This window comes from Trichechus manatus, unplaced genomic scaffold, assembly GCF_000243295.1.
Source record: "Trichechus manatus latirostris isolate Lorelei unplaced genomic scaffold, TriManLat1.0 scaffold00128, whole genome shotgun sequence".
NCBI classification, from domain to species: Eukaryota; Metazoa; Chordata; class Mammalia; order Sirenia; family Trichechidae; genus Trichechus; species Trichechus manatus.
Window position 1 is genome coordinate 639,829 of NW_004444064.1, and position 11,006 is coordinate 650,834.

The following is an 11,006-nucleotide window of genomic DNA, read 5'->3' on the forward strand; positions in this document are numbered from 1 at the left end:
CGCCCCCAGGGATCCCACTGGTGCAGCTGCGCAGACCATGGAAGCGGCTCCCAAGCTGCACAGCACAGCCCGGCTAGATGGGGCGGAGATGATACACAGTGCCAGGTGTTCAGGAGATCGGAAAAGAAGGTAGAAAGAGACGAGAAACCGAGAAAAGAAGAAAAGGAAAAAGGAACAAAGAATGAGAAAACAAAGAAAAAGAAAAAAAAGCCCCCCGGGATCCCACCAGTGTGGCAGCACGGATCAGGGAAATAGTTCCCCAGCCGAGCGGCACTTCACAGCCTGTCAAGAAGAAGCAAAGATGGCACACGGAGTCAGGTGTTCGAGAGAAAGGAGGTGAGAGGCAGGGAAGAAACCAAAAGAGGCCAAGAAAAGCAACACCAGCAACAAAGAAATGGCACTGAAGAAGCCGGTTGGTGTAGGTGGGGTGAATCCAAGCGGCACAGAATTGGCGCCTCCCGTGCCATGGTCATAGCCCGCTGGGAAGTGGCGGATCGGCCCACTGGGAAGCAGCAGATTGGTCTGCCAGAAAGTGGTGGAGGCCGAGCAGGGGGAGACAGAGTGGGGGGGTGGGAGAGCATGTATCACTGGTTACCAGGTACTCTGTCTTCTGCTGGGAGCTCTGTGAATCTGCTTTCCCGTACTGCCTGTCTGCTGACCTCCGACAGGAGTCCGAGATGGTGGATCTGTGCTGTGTTAGCAGATGGGGACCTCCGTTTGTAACTCTTCTTGCTCTCTGTTCTCTGTCAGTTTCTTAGTCCGTTCAGTGCTTGGTTGAGTTCTTCATCTCTTCGTTTGATGCTTAGGGTTCCAGGATTGATGTTTGTCTCTGTTTGACTTAGTTTTTCGGGTCTTTGTTGTGGAGGGATGGCATGGTGCTTCTGTCTGTAGAGCCATGTTGGCTCCGTCTCCTTTATGAATTTTTTCTACTCACTGTCCATAACTCAGGGACCAGGAGATTGAGATAACGTGGCACCCTAGTTTTCTGAGTGCCCACCATCTGCATATAGGAACTGCATAGATTTGGATATTGAAAGAGTTATGTGTGTGTGTGTGTGTTTTCCCTGTCTGACAAGGGAGTTTCTGTGTGTGTGTTGCCTATCTGACAAGGAAGGCGTTTGTGTGTGTGTGTGTAGTGGGGAGTACCTGTCTGATGAGGTGTTGTGTGTCACCTACTGTGCGAGGTCTAGCGGTGTAGGCCTTAATTTGGGGGTCGGGGGAGACCAGGGTGTGGGGCACTCCAAGTCTCAGCCGTCTTTTTCTCTCGCCTGCAGAAGATGATCGAGAGCCAAAGGCAGAACGTCCTGGCGGAGTTTGAGCGTCTTCGCCGCTTCCTGGTGGAGGAGGAGCAGCAGCTGCTGCAGAAGCTCGAGGAAGAGGAGCTGGAGGTGCTGCCCCGGCTGCGGGAGAACGCGGCCAGGTTGGTGCAGCAGAGCGCTGCGCTCGGGGGGCTCATTGCTGAGCTGGAGGGGCGCTGCCAGCTCCCTGCGCTGGGGCTGCTGCAGGTGAGCCACCTGGCGGGGCGGCAGGGGGCGGGGCGGGCCAGGAGGGAACCCAGCTCGCCTGCTGGCCCTCTGCCCATCCCTCTGTGAGCGAGCGTGCACCGGCCCCTGCTGTGCAGCGGGCAGTTAGGGGTGCAGCGGTGATGGGCAAAGCCACATACTGGTCAGGTGAGGACCAGTGGAGCAGGGTGCTGGGTGGAGAATGCTGTCTGTCTTTTATTTATTGATTGGTTTTTTTATTATGCTTTGATGAAGGTTTACAGAGCAAATTAGTTTCTCATTAAACAATACACATACTGTTTTGTGACACTGGTCGCCAACCCTGTGACATGTCAACACTCCCCCTTCTCGACCTTGGGTTCCCCATTTCCATTCGTCCAGCTTTCCTGTCCCCTCCTGCCTTCTTGTCTTTGCCCATGGGCTGGTGTGCCCATTTAGTCTCATACACGTGGTCGAGCTACATGTATTGTTGTTTGCTTTATGGGCCTGTCTAATCTTTGGCTGAAGGGTGAACCTCAGGAGTGACTTCAGTACTGAGTTAAAAGGGTGTCTGGGGGCCATATTCTCAGGATTTTCTCCAGTCTCTGTCAGACCAGTAAGTCTCGTGTTTTTTTTGTGAGTTAGAATTTTGTTCTACATTTTTCTCCAGCTCTGACCAGGACCTTCTGTTGTGATCCCTGTCAGAGCAGTCGGTGGTGGTAGCCGGGCACCATCTAGTTTGCTGGACTCGGTCTGGTGGAGGCTGTGGAGGGTGCTGTCTTTCTGATGAAGGGTGTTGCGTGGGAAAGTGGAGTTAGAGTGGATGCATCTCCCTGTCCAGGCCTGGGATAGGTGTTGTCCACCCTCGACGCCGTACACCCTCAACACCGTGCGTGCCTGCCTGGGCCTTGTCCTCATCTGTATAATGAAGGGGGCGTATCCCAGCCGTGTCCACTTGCTAAACAAAAATAGTAGTTTTTCTTCGTAGACTCAAAACAGATGGTATTTATTAAGTCGTGTAAATGAATGCTTCGTTTATCTTTATCGTTTCTTGTTCTGATCCCAGACAGGTGTGGTTCGGTCACTGTCTGTGCTGGCCAACGGCAAAGAGAGTGGACGTTTTGTCTCATCTGTGCAGCCTGGGGGAGAGGGACCTGTGATGTATTTCGGCCTTGGGGAAGCTTGAGCCTGGGGACTCCTGTTCCCACCTGTCCAGGGCCTCTTTTGGGACTGGCTGGCCACATGGTGGTGCAGCCAGGATTTTAGGGCCCTGGAAGATCAGCACCAGGGAGCCTTCCACCTTAAGATTTGGGACCACCAGGCTTGAGACGGCAAGAAGGAGGGGAGGCAGGTGGGGTGAGAAGAGAGGGGCGCCCTTCTCCTTCACCTCCGTTCCCTCTGAGTGCAGAGGAAAAGAGGCAGGAAGGCAGGCCTCCGAAACATCTGTGGGCTTCAGCTCCAAATTGCCCCTGTTCTTACCCGCTCTGGACTGCACCGCGGTCCTCCCCTGGACTTCCTGCCATCGGCTTCCTCCCAGTCCCAAGTGAACCTAGCACACTCCTCCTGGGCCCAAACCTGCCTGGGGCTCTTTATTGCTGCTCCCGCAAAATCCATGCTCCAGGGGCTCTGGGCCCTGCAGGCCAGTCTCTGCAGATAGTCTCTGTCCTCCACCCTTGCCCATCCCTGCATCGCTGCCTCGGTGTGCCCAGCCCCTGTCCCCAGTGGGTGGCCCTTCTCTGCCCTGGGGGGCCCGCTCCTCCCCTGCACTTGGGCCTTCCTTGGCAGTGCCCCCCAAGCCAAAACCCTGGGATCTCCTTCTTGCCTGTGGGCTCTGGGCAGGTCAGGGGGACAGTGAAGGGCATGCTTCCCCTGCCAGCGGGCCTGTTGTCTCTGCCTTGGTTTTCCTGCCTGTGGAATGGGTGTGGGCGTGGACTTCATAGGCTGTGAGGAGGTGTGAGTGAGCGAATGTGTTGACAGCTCCCAGCACAGGGCCCAGCCCATAGTAGGGGCTTTACGTGTCTGTCATTACCATTATCTGGGCTCTCATCTTGCCTGTCTGGACTTTTCACCCAGCAGATGTGGTGAATGTCTTCTCTGTATTCTGCGCTGGCCCTGTGTGGGTGTAAGGCCAACGTCCTGCCTTCAGTAGCTCAGGCACTCACGTTGGGGAAGGTTGTGTGCATGATGGAAGATGATAACATGCCGTGGGTGTGGACAGGGGGTCTGGGGGGGCCCCTCGGGGATGCCCCAGGGGAGGTCACCCCCGTGGAGCCTTCAGAGCTGAGCCCGTGTTTCAAGGACCGAGAGAGGCCCCCCAGCTGCTGTCCCTGGGCTTTTGAACTTGATCCAGAAGCCTCTGCTGAGCCACCAAATGGTTTTTAGCTTAGGGAACAGAGGGGGGACCCTCAGCAACATTCTGGAGGCTGGATGGAGGAAGAGGGCTGTCCATAGATCCTGGAGGCACTGGGATTCAAAGTCCTGGGCTGAGGGAGCCAGCACCAGATGCTCAGGCGGAGCTGCTGGGAGGGAGAAGGCAGTGAGGAGAGAGACGCCAGACAGAGCAGGACATTTTAGAAGGCAGCCTGGGCTGGCCGCGAGGACATCGGGTCTGTCGTGAAGATGTCACCTGGGGTCTCAGCCAGGTGGTCTCAGCAGGGGGTGATCTTGGCCAGCCGCTTCTTTTTCTCCCTCAGAACCACCCCCTCTCCCCAGCCCTGTCCCCGCAGCCCGCGTCCCTTCGTCCCTGGCACCCAGCCCCTCCACGATGATCCCCTGCTGGTGCCCAGATGACAGCAGGGACAATGCTCCCAGCCTCCCTGGCCCAGTGGGGGTGCAGCTGCCCAGGTGCCCGGGCTGAAGGACTCCGGGGAAGTGAAGGAGGGGACAGCCAGCATCGCCCGTTTCCCTGGGAATGTGGTTTCAGCAGGGGGTTTGATGGCTGGCAGGAGGAGGCAGGAGGTCGTGCGGGTCCACGGGGTGGAGAGGTGGCCAGGGGTGGAGGCTGGATGTTCTGAGATGGAGTGCCTGATAGGCCTTCCTCCAGGGAGCAGCAGCACATGCCGGGTGCCCAGCGTGGCATCCAGGGCTTCACACATGTCGTCTTGACATCTTGGAGTTTGTAATGAAACAAGGTCCCGTGGGGCCAGATGGGCAGGCAGGAGGCCAGCGGTACAGAGGTGCGTCAGGCCGGAGAGCGGCAGTGTGGCACGGACGAGGCCGTGCGCCTGGCTGCCCACCACCCGCTCTGCGGCCCTCTTGAGCCTCACTTGCCTGTCTAACCGGTCCTGTCCTGGCACCTGCCCCAGCTGCCTGAGGGTAAGGCACAGCAGGACAGCATTCCGTGGACAGTGCCGTCCTGGGTACCGCACTTCCGGCGCGTTCACCTTCGGCGGCCGCGTCCACTACACTGGGCTCACAGGCTGAGACACTGGCCCTGTCGGCATACAGCCTTGTGGCTGGGCCGGAACCAGGAGGCGGGGGTTGGGGCGGCTTCTGGGTGCCTGCCCCTGGGTCCCAGCAGCTGCAGCAGAGTCTAGGGCCAGCTGCCACCTCGGGCCTTGCAGCTACAGAGTAGTTTTACTGAAAGGACGTGTGTTCAGGCTGCTGTCCCTCCCCTGGCGCCTGTGGTCTCCGAGTAGGGCTCTCAGTCCCCCGTGTTGGGGGGTCGGCCGTGCTGGTCCTCTGTGAGTCCCGCAGCTCAGCCCAGTCTTGTGACAACTGAAAACACCCCATCCATTCCACATGCCCCTGGGGCAGACCCCCTTGAAAACACCACAGGACAGGCTGTTTGCACCACAGGCCCTGTCTCAGATATCTAGTACTGCTCTAACAGAAATACCACAAGTGGACGGCTTTAACAAAGAGAAATTTATTCTCTCACAGATTAGGAGGCTAGAAGTCCAAATTCAGGGCACCAGCTCCAGGGGAAGGCCTTCTCTCTCTGTCAGACCTGGGGGAAGGTCCTTGTCATCGATCAGCCCCTAGTATAGGAGCTTCTCAGCACAGGGACCCCAGGTCCAAAGGACACACTGTTCTCCTTGCTCTTGTTTCTTGGTGGTATGAGGTCCCCATGTCTCTCTGCTCACTTCTCTCTTTTATATCGCAAAAGAGATTGACTCAAGACACAACCTAATCTTGTAAATTGAGTCCTGCCTCATTACCTAACTGCCAGTAATCCCATCTCATCAACATCTTAGAGGTAGGATTTACAACACACAGGAACATCACATCGGATGACAAAATGGTGGGTGATCACACAGTACTGGGAATCGTGGCCCTCGCCAAGTTGACAGATATTTTTGGGGGACACCGTTCAGTCCATGACAGGCCCTGTGCCCAGTCCTTTTATCTGCCTGGCCAGACCCCACCGGGGCTCCAAAGGCCTATGACAGTCCTTTTTCTCAGGCCTTGCGTGCCCCTTCCTTCCCAGACAGAAGTAACTTCTGTCTGGGAAGGCCTTCCTTTCACTGTGTCTGCTGCCTGGAGGGAACCCCTGTCTGGGCTGCATCTTGGCTCTGTTCACCCATGTCTGACACGGCAGTGGGCGCCGTGGGGCTGGGCAGCGTCTGTGGCTCCCGGCGGACGCCTCGTCTTCATTCACTTGACAAGTGAGCGTTGAGTCCCTGCCGTGTGCCCGTCATGCTTCTGGGCCCCAAAGATGCATCAGGGGACACAGGCAAACCCCTACTTCCGAGGAGCTGACATGCTAAAGAAATCAGTAAATGCTGTCACACCAAATACACGTCATGGACAAAAAATAGCAGGGAAGGCTGTGTGAAGGGGTGAGGCGAGCCGTGTGGAGACAGGAGGTGAGAGAGGGCTGGGTGGGTGGGCCTGCGGGGCCGGGTGGGGCGGGGTAGTGGGGGCCGACGCCCAGGGGCGAGGCTCCGGGTAGCTCAGGGAGTCACGTGAGGTCACCCTGGTCACCCTGGCATTGGGTGGGTCATATTGTGAACACAGCGGTGGCTGTGCCCTGTCTCCCCACAAGGGTGCCGTCTGGAGGCAGAGACCAGGGCACTCAGGTTCTGTGATGACTGAGGGAGCCCACACCGGAACACCCTGAGTTCTCTGAGCTGTGTGGGGACATTGCAGTCTGGGTTGGGCCTGTGGAGGCTGGGCCGCACCCTAGGAACACGTACCCCCTCGGCGCACGTGTCCTGGAAACATCTCTCTGGTTCTCCTGTGTCTGAGCAGAGACCTGGGATGTCTCAGCCTTCTAGCTGGGACAGGCCCAGAGCAGTTTTCTGGTGCATCTGTGTTTCTGGTGCCCGGGGTTTGAGGGAGCCCAGAGAGAGGGATCAGGGACCAGGGTGCAGGGAGGGACCCTGAGACCGGGTGCCAGTGGTGGCGGTAACATTGATGCCGTGTGTGTCTCTCCCCACAGGACATCAGGGATGCTCTGCGCAGGTATGAATCCCTCGGCCCTTCCCTGGGGAGGCCGGCTGGGTGCAGGTGGGGGGCTTTGCCGCGGAGGGTGACGCCGATGCTTTGCCCTCAGGATCCAGGATGTGAAGCTGCAGCCACCAGAGGTGGTGCCCATGGAGCTGAGGACCGTGTGCAGGGTCCCTGGGCTAGTGGAGACCCTGCGGAGATTCCGAGGTAGGTGCTGTGGGCTCCCGGCTCTGATGGCGCTTCTGCCCTGGGAATGGGGGAAGGAAGGACTCGGGAGGGTCTGAGCAGGTGGGGTGTGGCAGCCATAACACTGCTCGTGGCTCAGAGAACTGGAGACTCGCAGAGAACGTGGGCCAGCTGGCAACGCGCCTCAGCCGTCCCATGTCATCTCCGGTGGGTGGGGTACATCCGGAGGAAAGTCTGCCCTTAGTCCCCCTGGCAGACTGCGTGGTCGGTCTTCTTGGCAGGCAGAGCTGAAGGCTGAGAGAAAGCAAAGCCAGGTCTCTGGGCCGGGTGGGGAGTGGGGGGCCAGGACAAGAGTTGTCACCTGATGCGTTCAGGAGGGGGGCTCAAAAGGTTGCGTGGATGTCGGAACCCCCACCCCTGCCCGGCATCCGTCCAGTGTCAGAATGCCCGCTTTCTGCCAAGGGCCTGCAGACAGCTGTCCTTTTTCACTGCTGAGGGAGGGCAGCCGGGGTTCACCAACTGGAAGAGTGAAGCCACAGTCAGGACTTCCGGGGTTCTTCTGAGCTGCAGCTAAACATGGTGGGGTGGCTTTTTTTTTTCCCAGTAGAGCACAAGGGGAGGGGAGAGCTCACTGGGAGGACGCCCTCCTCACCCAAAGCCCATCTGGGGAAAGGAGGCTGTGAAGGTGGACGGACCTGGGAAGACAACGGATGTAGGATGTCTTGCCCGGGCATGCTGGAAGAGGGGCAGGACAGCTTTTCAGGGCCCGTGTTCGGAGATGCGGGGTTCACCTGGGCCTCTCTCTGCAGGGGATGTGACTCTGGACCCAGACACCGCGAACCCTGAACTGGTGCTGTCCGAGGACCGGAGGAGCGTCCGTCGGGGTGACCTGCGGCAGGCGTTGCCCGACAACCCTGAGAGGTTCGACCCGGGCCCCTGTGTGCTGGGTCACTCTCGGTTCACCACGGGACGCCACTACTGGGAGGTGGAGGTGGGGGAGCGGGCCAACTGGGCGCTGGGCGTGTGCAGGGAGAACGTCAACAGGAAGGAGACGGGCGAGCTGTCGGCTGGCAACGGCTTCTGGATCCTGGTCTTTCTGGGCAGCTATTACAACTCACCCGAGAGGGCCTTTGTGCCCCTCCGGGACCCGCCCCGGCGCGTGGGGATCTTTCTGGACTACGAAGCCGGACACCTCTCTTTCTACAGCGCGAGCGATGGGTCACTCTTGTTTATCTTCCCTGAGACCTCCTTCTCTGGGACGCTCCGGCCCCTCTTCTCACCTCTGTCGAGCAGCCCGACCCCTCTGACCATCTGCCGGGTGAAAGGTGGAGCTGGGGATGCACCGGTCCCCTAGTGGCACGCCTGGCCGTCTGCAGACCCCGTGTGTGCGTGGTACCCTGGGGGGCTTTGCTTTGCCTCTCACAGTCCTGTGCCCTGTCTTCCTGGCTCCTTGGAAACCCTGCAAGGAGGGAGCGTGTCCTTTGAGGTGACGGGAAGAATCTCGTAGTACTTCTCTGAATGTACATAGTGAAACATGGGCACTGACGTTTCCAGGAGGCGCGTGCAGGTGTGCGAGGCACGGCCTTGATCCTCCTCATCAGATCTTCCAGACACCTTGGTGTCAGACATCACTCACCTGCGTTTTACAGCAAGACACTCGGTCCCTGGGCAGGACTGTCCTGAGTATCGAACAGTGTCCAGCATCCCTGCCAGACCACTCGGGGCCAACAGCCTCATCGCCGTGGCCCTCGGGCCTGACCTGTGGTCCCACAGAAGCCTCACCGGCACACTGGCCGGGTAGCCGTGAGGGCTGGAGGCATCAGAGCCTCCAGAAGCTGCTGTCCCGGCAACCTCAGGGTGGCAGCCCCACCGGCTGAGTGCCCCACCTTTCAGACGGCCGTGGTGTGTGTTGGGAGGAGTTGGCCCCAAGCCTGCTAGCGAGTCCTGTCCTTGTGAGATGAGGGGTTCGGTAAGAGTCCATCACAATGTGGATGGGATTATGGCGCCGCAGTTGGCATCTTCAGGGAAGAGGTTATCAGGGAAAGCCCAAGAGCAGCGGGAAATAGGGATGGATGAAGTCCTCGAACCAAGGGGCTGAGTGTAGGTATTCAGGATGTGCAGACCACTTAGGTGTCTCCTGGCCCTGTGTACCTCCTGGTTCCCGTGTGGTAGGTCTCTGGGGTCCAGAGGCAAGACCAGGATGCGGAGATTATACTTCACACGATGGCTCACAAACTCAGTTTTGTTTTTAGGACTTCTGTGTAAGTCCCTGAACTTTGCCCTGACACATTCTTCTGCAGCATCCATCAGAAGCCAGACGCTGGTCTCTGACGGCAGTCCACCCTCACGTTCCGAGCCCAGAGCCCAGCGTCCCGGGCCTACCCCCTTGTTAATGCTTCCTCACCAGCAGTGACCTTGGGAAGGGCATTTCACCTCCCCACACGAGGTTTCCTTGTTGATAAAGTGGATGTAGTGGTAGCGACATTGCTGGGCCACAGTGGCTACACGAGATCATGCTGTCTGTTCAAAACCTGTCAACTGTTACTTCCAGGGAACCTGGCTTGAGCCAGGCTGGCACCAGTTTCAAAACCCAGGTTGGGGCTTGGAGACTGCTCCAATAATAAGAGTTACAACTCACTGAACCCTCCCTACGCACAGGGCACTCCGCTGAGCACTTTGCCCAGGTCCCCTCATCCAACGGGGGCACGGGGGGGCCTCTCCTCTGCGTCTCCTCCCTGGAGGGGGAGGAGGGGCTGCAAAGAGCCCGACGCATACAGAAGCCACGAGTTTGTCTTTGCTCTGAGGTTTGGGGTTTCTTCACCCTTAGCTTCTCTTTTTACCCTATATTTTATTTATTTTAAGAAGAGCGTTCTGCCATTAAATAACTTTTAACCATTCGTCTGTAGTCCCATCCGTTGTTTATCCCCTTGCTGAGTAGTGGGGCCTACTGGGCGTCAGGGAGAGCTGGCCCTGGGGAGGGTGATGCCAAGGCAAGATGCTGGGCTGGGAAGGAGGGAGGCAGAGCTCAATTCCAGTGCAGAAGCGCTGCGAAATCACAGACTGGGTGGCCCTTTTCTTGGCTCCATGTGTATATTTGTTTTACATAGCTAACACAGGCTTTTTTTTTTTTTTTTCCCCAGATAGCCCCGTGTTGTTCCATTGTGTTTAACAGCTGCTTTTTCATTTAGCCCATCATTCCTTCACTTCATTGACAGATTATTTTCTCCATTGAGCCAAGGGGTCTGAGCATTTTTAGGACTTGGATAAATATCGCTATATTCTTTTCCCAAGAGATCTGTCTCTTCGTGTCCTTTTGAGGACGATGAGACTGCCGTGTTCATGTTTGAGCAAGACGAGCAGTCTGGCGCTTTCAAGGCGGCCACTGGCCATCCAGACAGTGTGCTGCCCCTTGGGTAAGACAGCATAGACACAGCTGCTGTCCGTGGCACCAGCTTTAGAGCGAAGCTGGACCCAGTTAAGAGCAGAAGGAGGCTTCAGTAGCTCCTGTCACCAGGCACACACCACTGAATTCTCCATTGCCAGGTGTTCTACCACTGCACCTGCTGGGTCCCTGCGTGCACCAGCAGGCATTGTGCTAGGGGCTGGAGAGGGAGCAGTGAGCAGTGGACAGGGAAACTGCTGCCTGGTGGAGCTGACCACTTAGTGTGCGGACAGGTGAAAAACGGAACAAGGTAAGTCCTACACCAGCTCTGGAGAAAAACGAAGCAGGGAAGGGAGTTAGAACAGGGGCAGGCAGGCTCCTTGCTGCCATTCCAGGGGCTTCCAGCTGTCCGTGCTTAAGCCTGCCACAGCCTCAGAGCTCAGAAACCCTCGCAGGAGGCCCAGCAGGTCTGGGAGACTCGAGAAAGTGAGCAGGTAAGACACGTAAACAGCGTTTGGGGTTGTCATCAGTGTGCGGAGAAGAAGATAAATGGAACGGCATGATGG

General features: G+C 57.7%; 1 protein-coding gene across 1 annotated transcript in view; it reads left to right on the forward strand.

Annotated features, from left to right (window-relative positions):
* Nucleotides 1–10,040, forward strand: part of TRIM11 (tripartite motif containing 11) — a 16,941-nt gene extending 6,901 nt beyond the window's left edge. The window contains exons 3-6 of the mRNA XM_023739044.1: nucleotides 1,275–1,505; nucleotides 6,865–6,887; nucleotides 6,979–7,079; nucleotides 7,868–10,040. Coding sequence (XP_023594812.1) covers nucleotides 1,275–1,505; nucleotides 6,865–6,887; nucleotides 6,979–7,079; nucleotides 7,868–8,412 — 900 coding nt within the window. The 3' untranslated portion in view covers nucleotides 8,413–10,040. The remainder of the gene's footprint in view (nucleotides 1–1,274; nucleotides 1,506–6,864; nucleotides 6,888–6,978; nucleotides 7,080–7,867) is intronic.
* The last annotated feature ends 966 nt before the right edge of the window (nucleotides 10,041–11,006 follow it).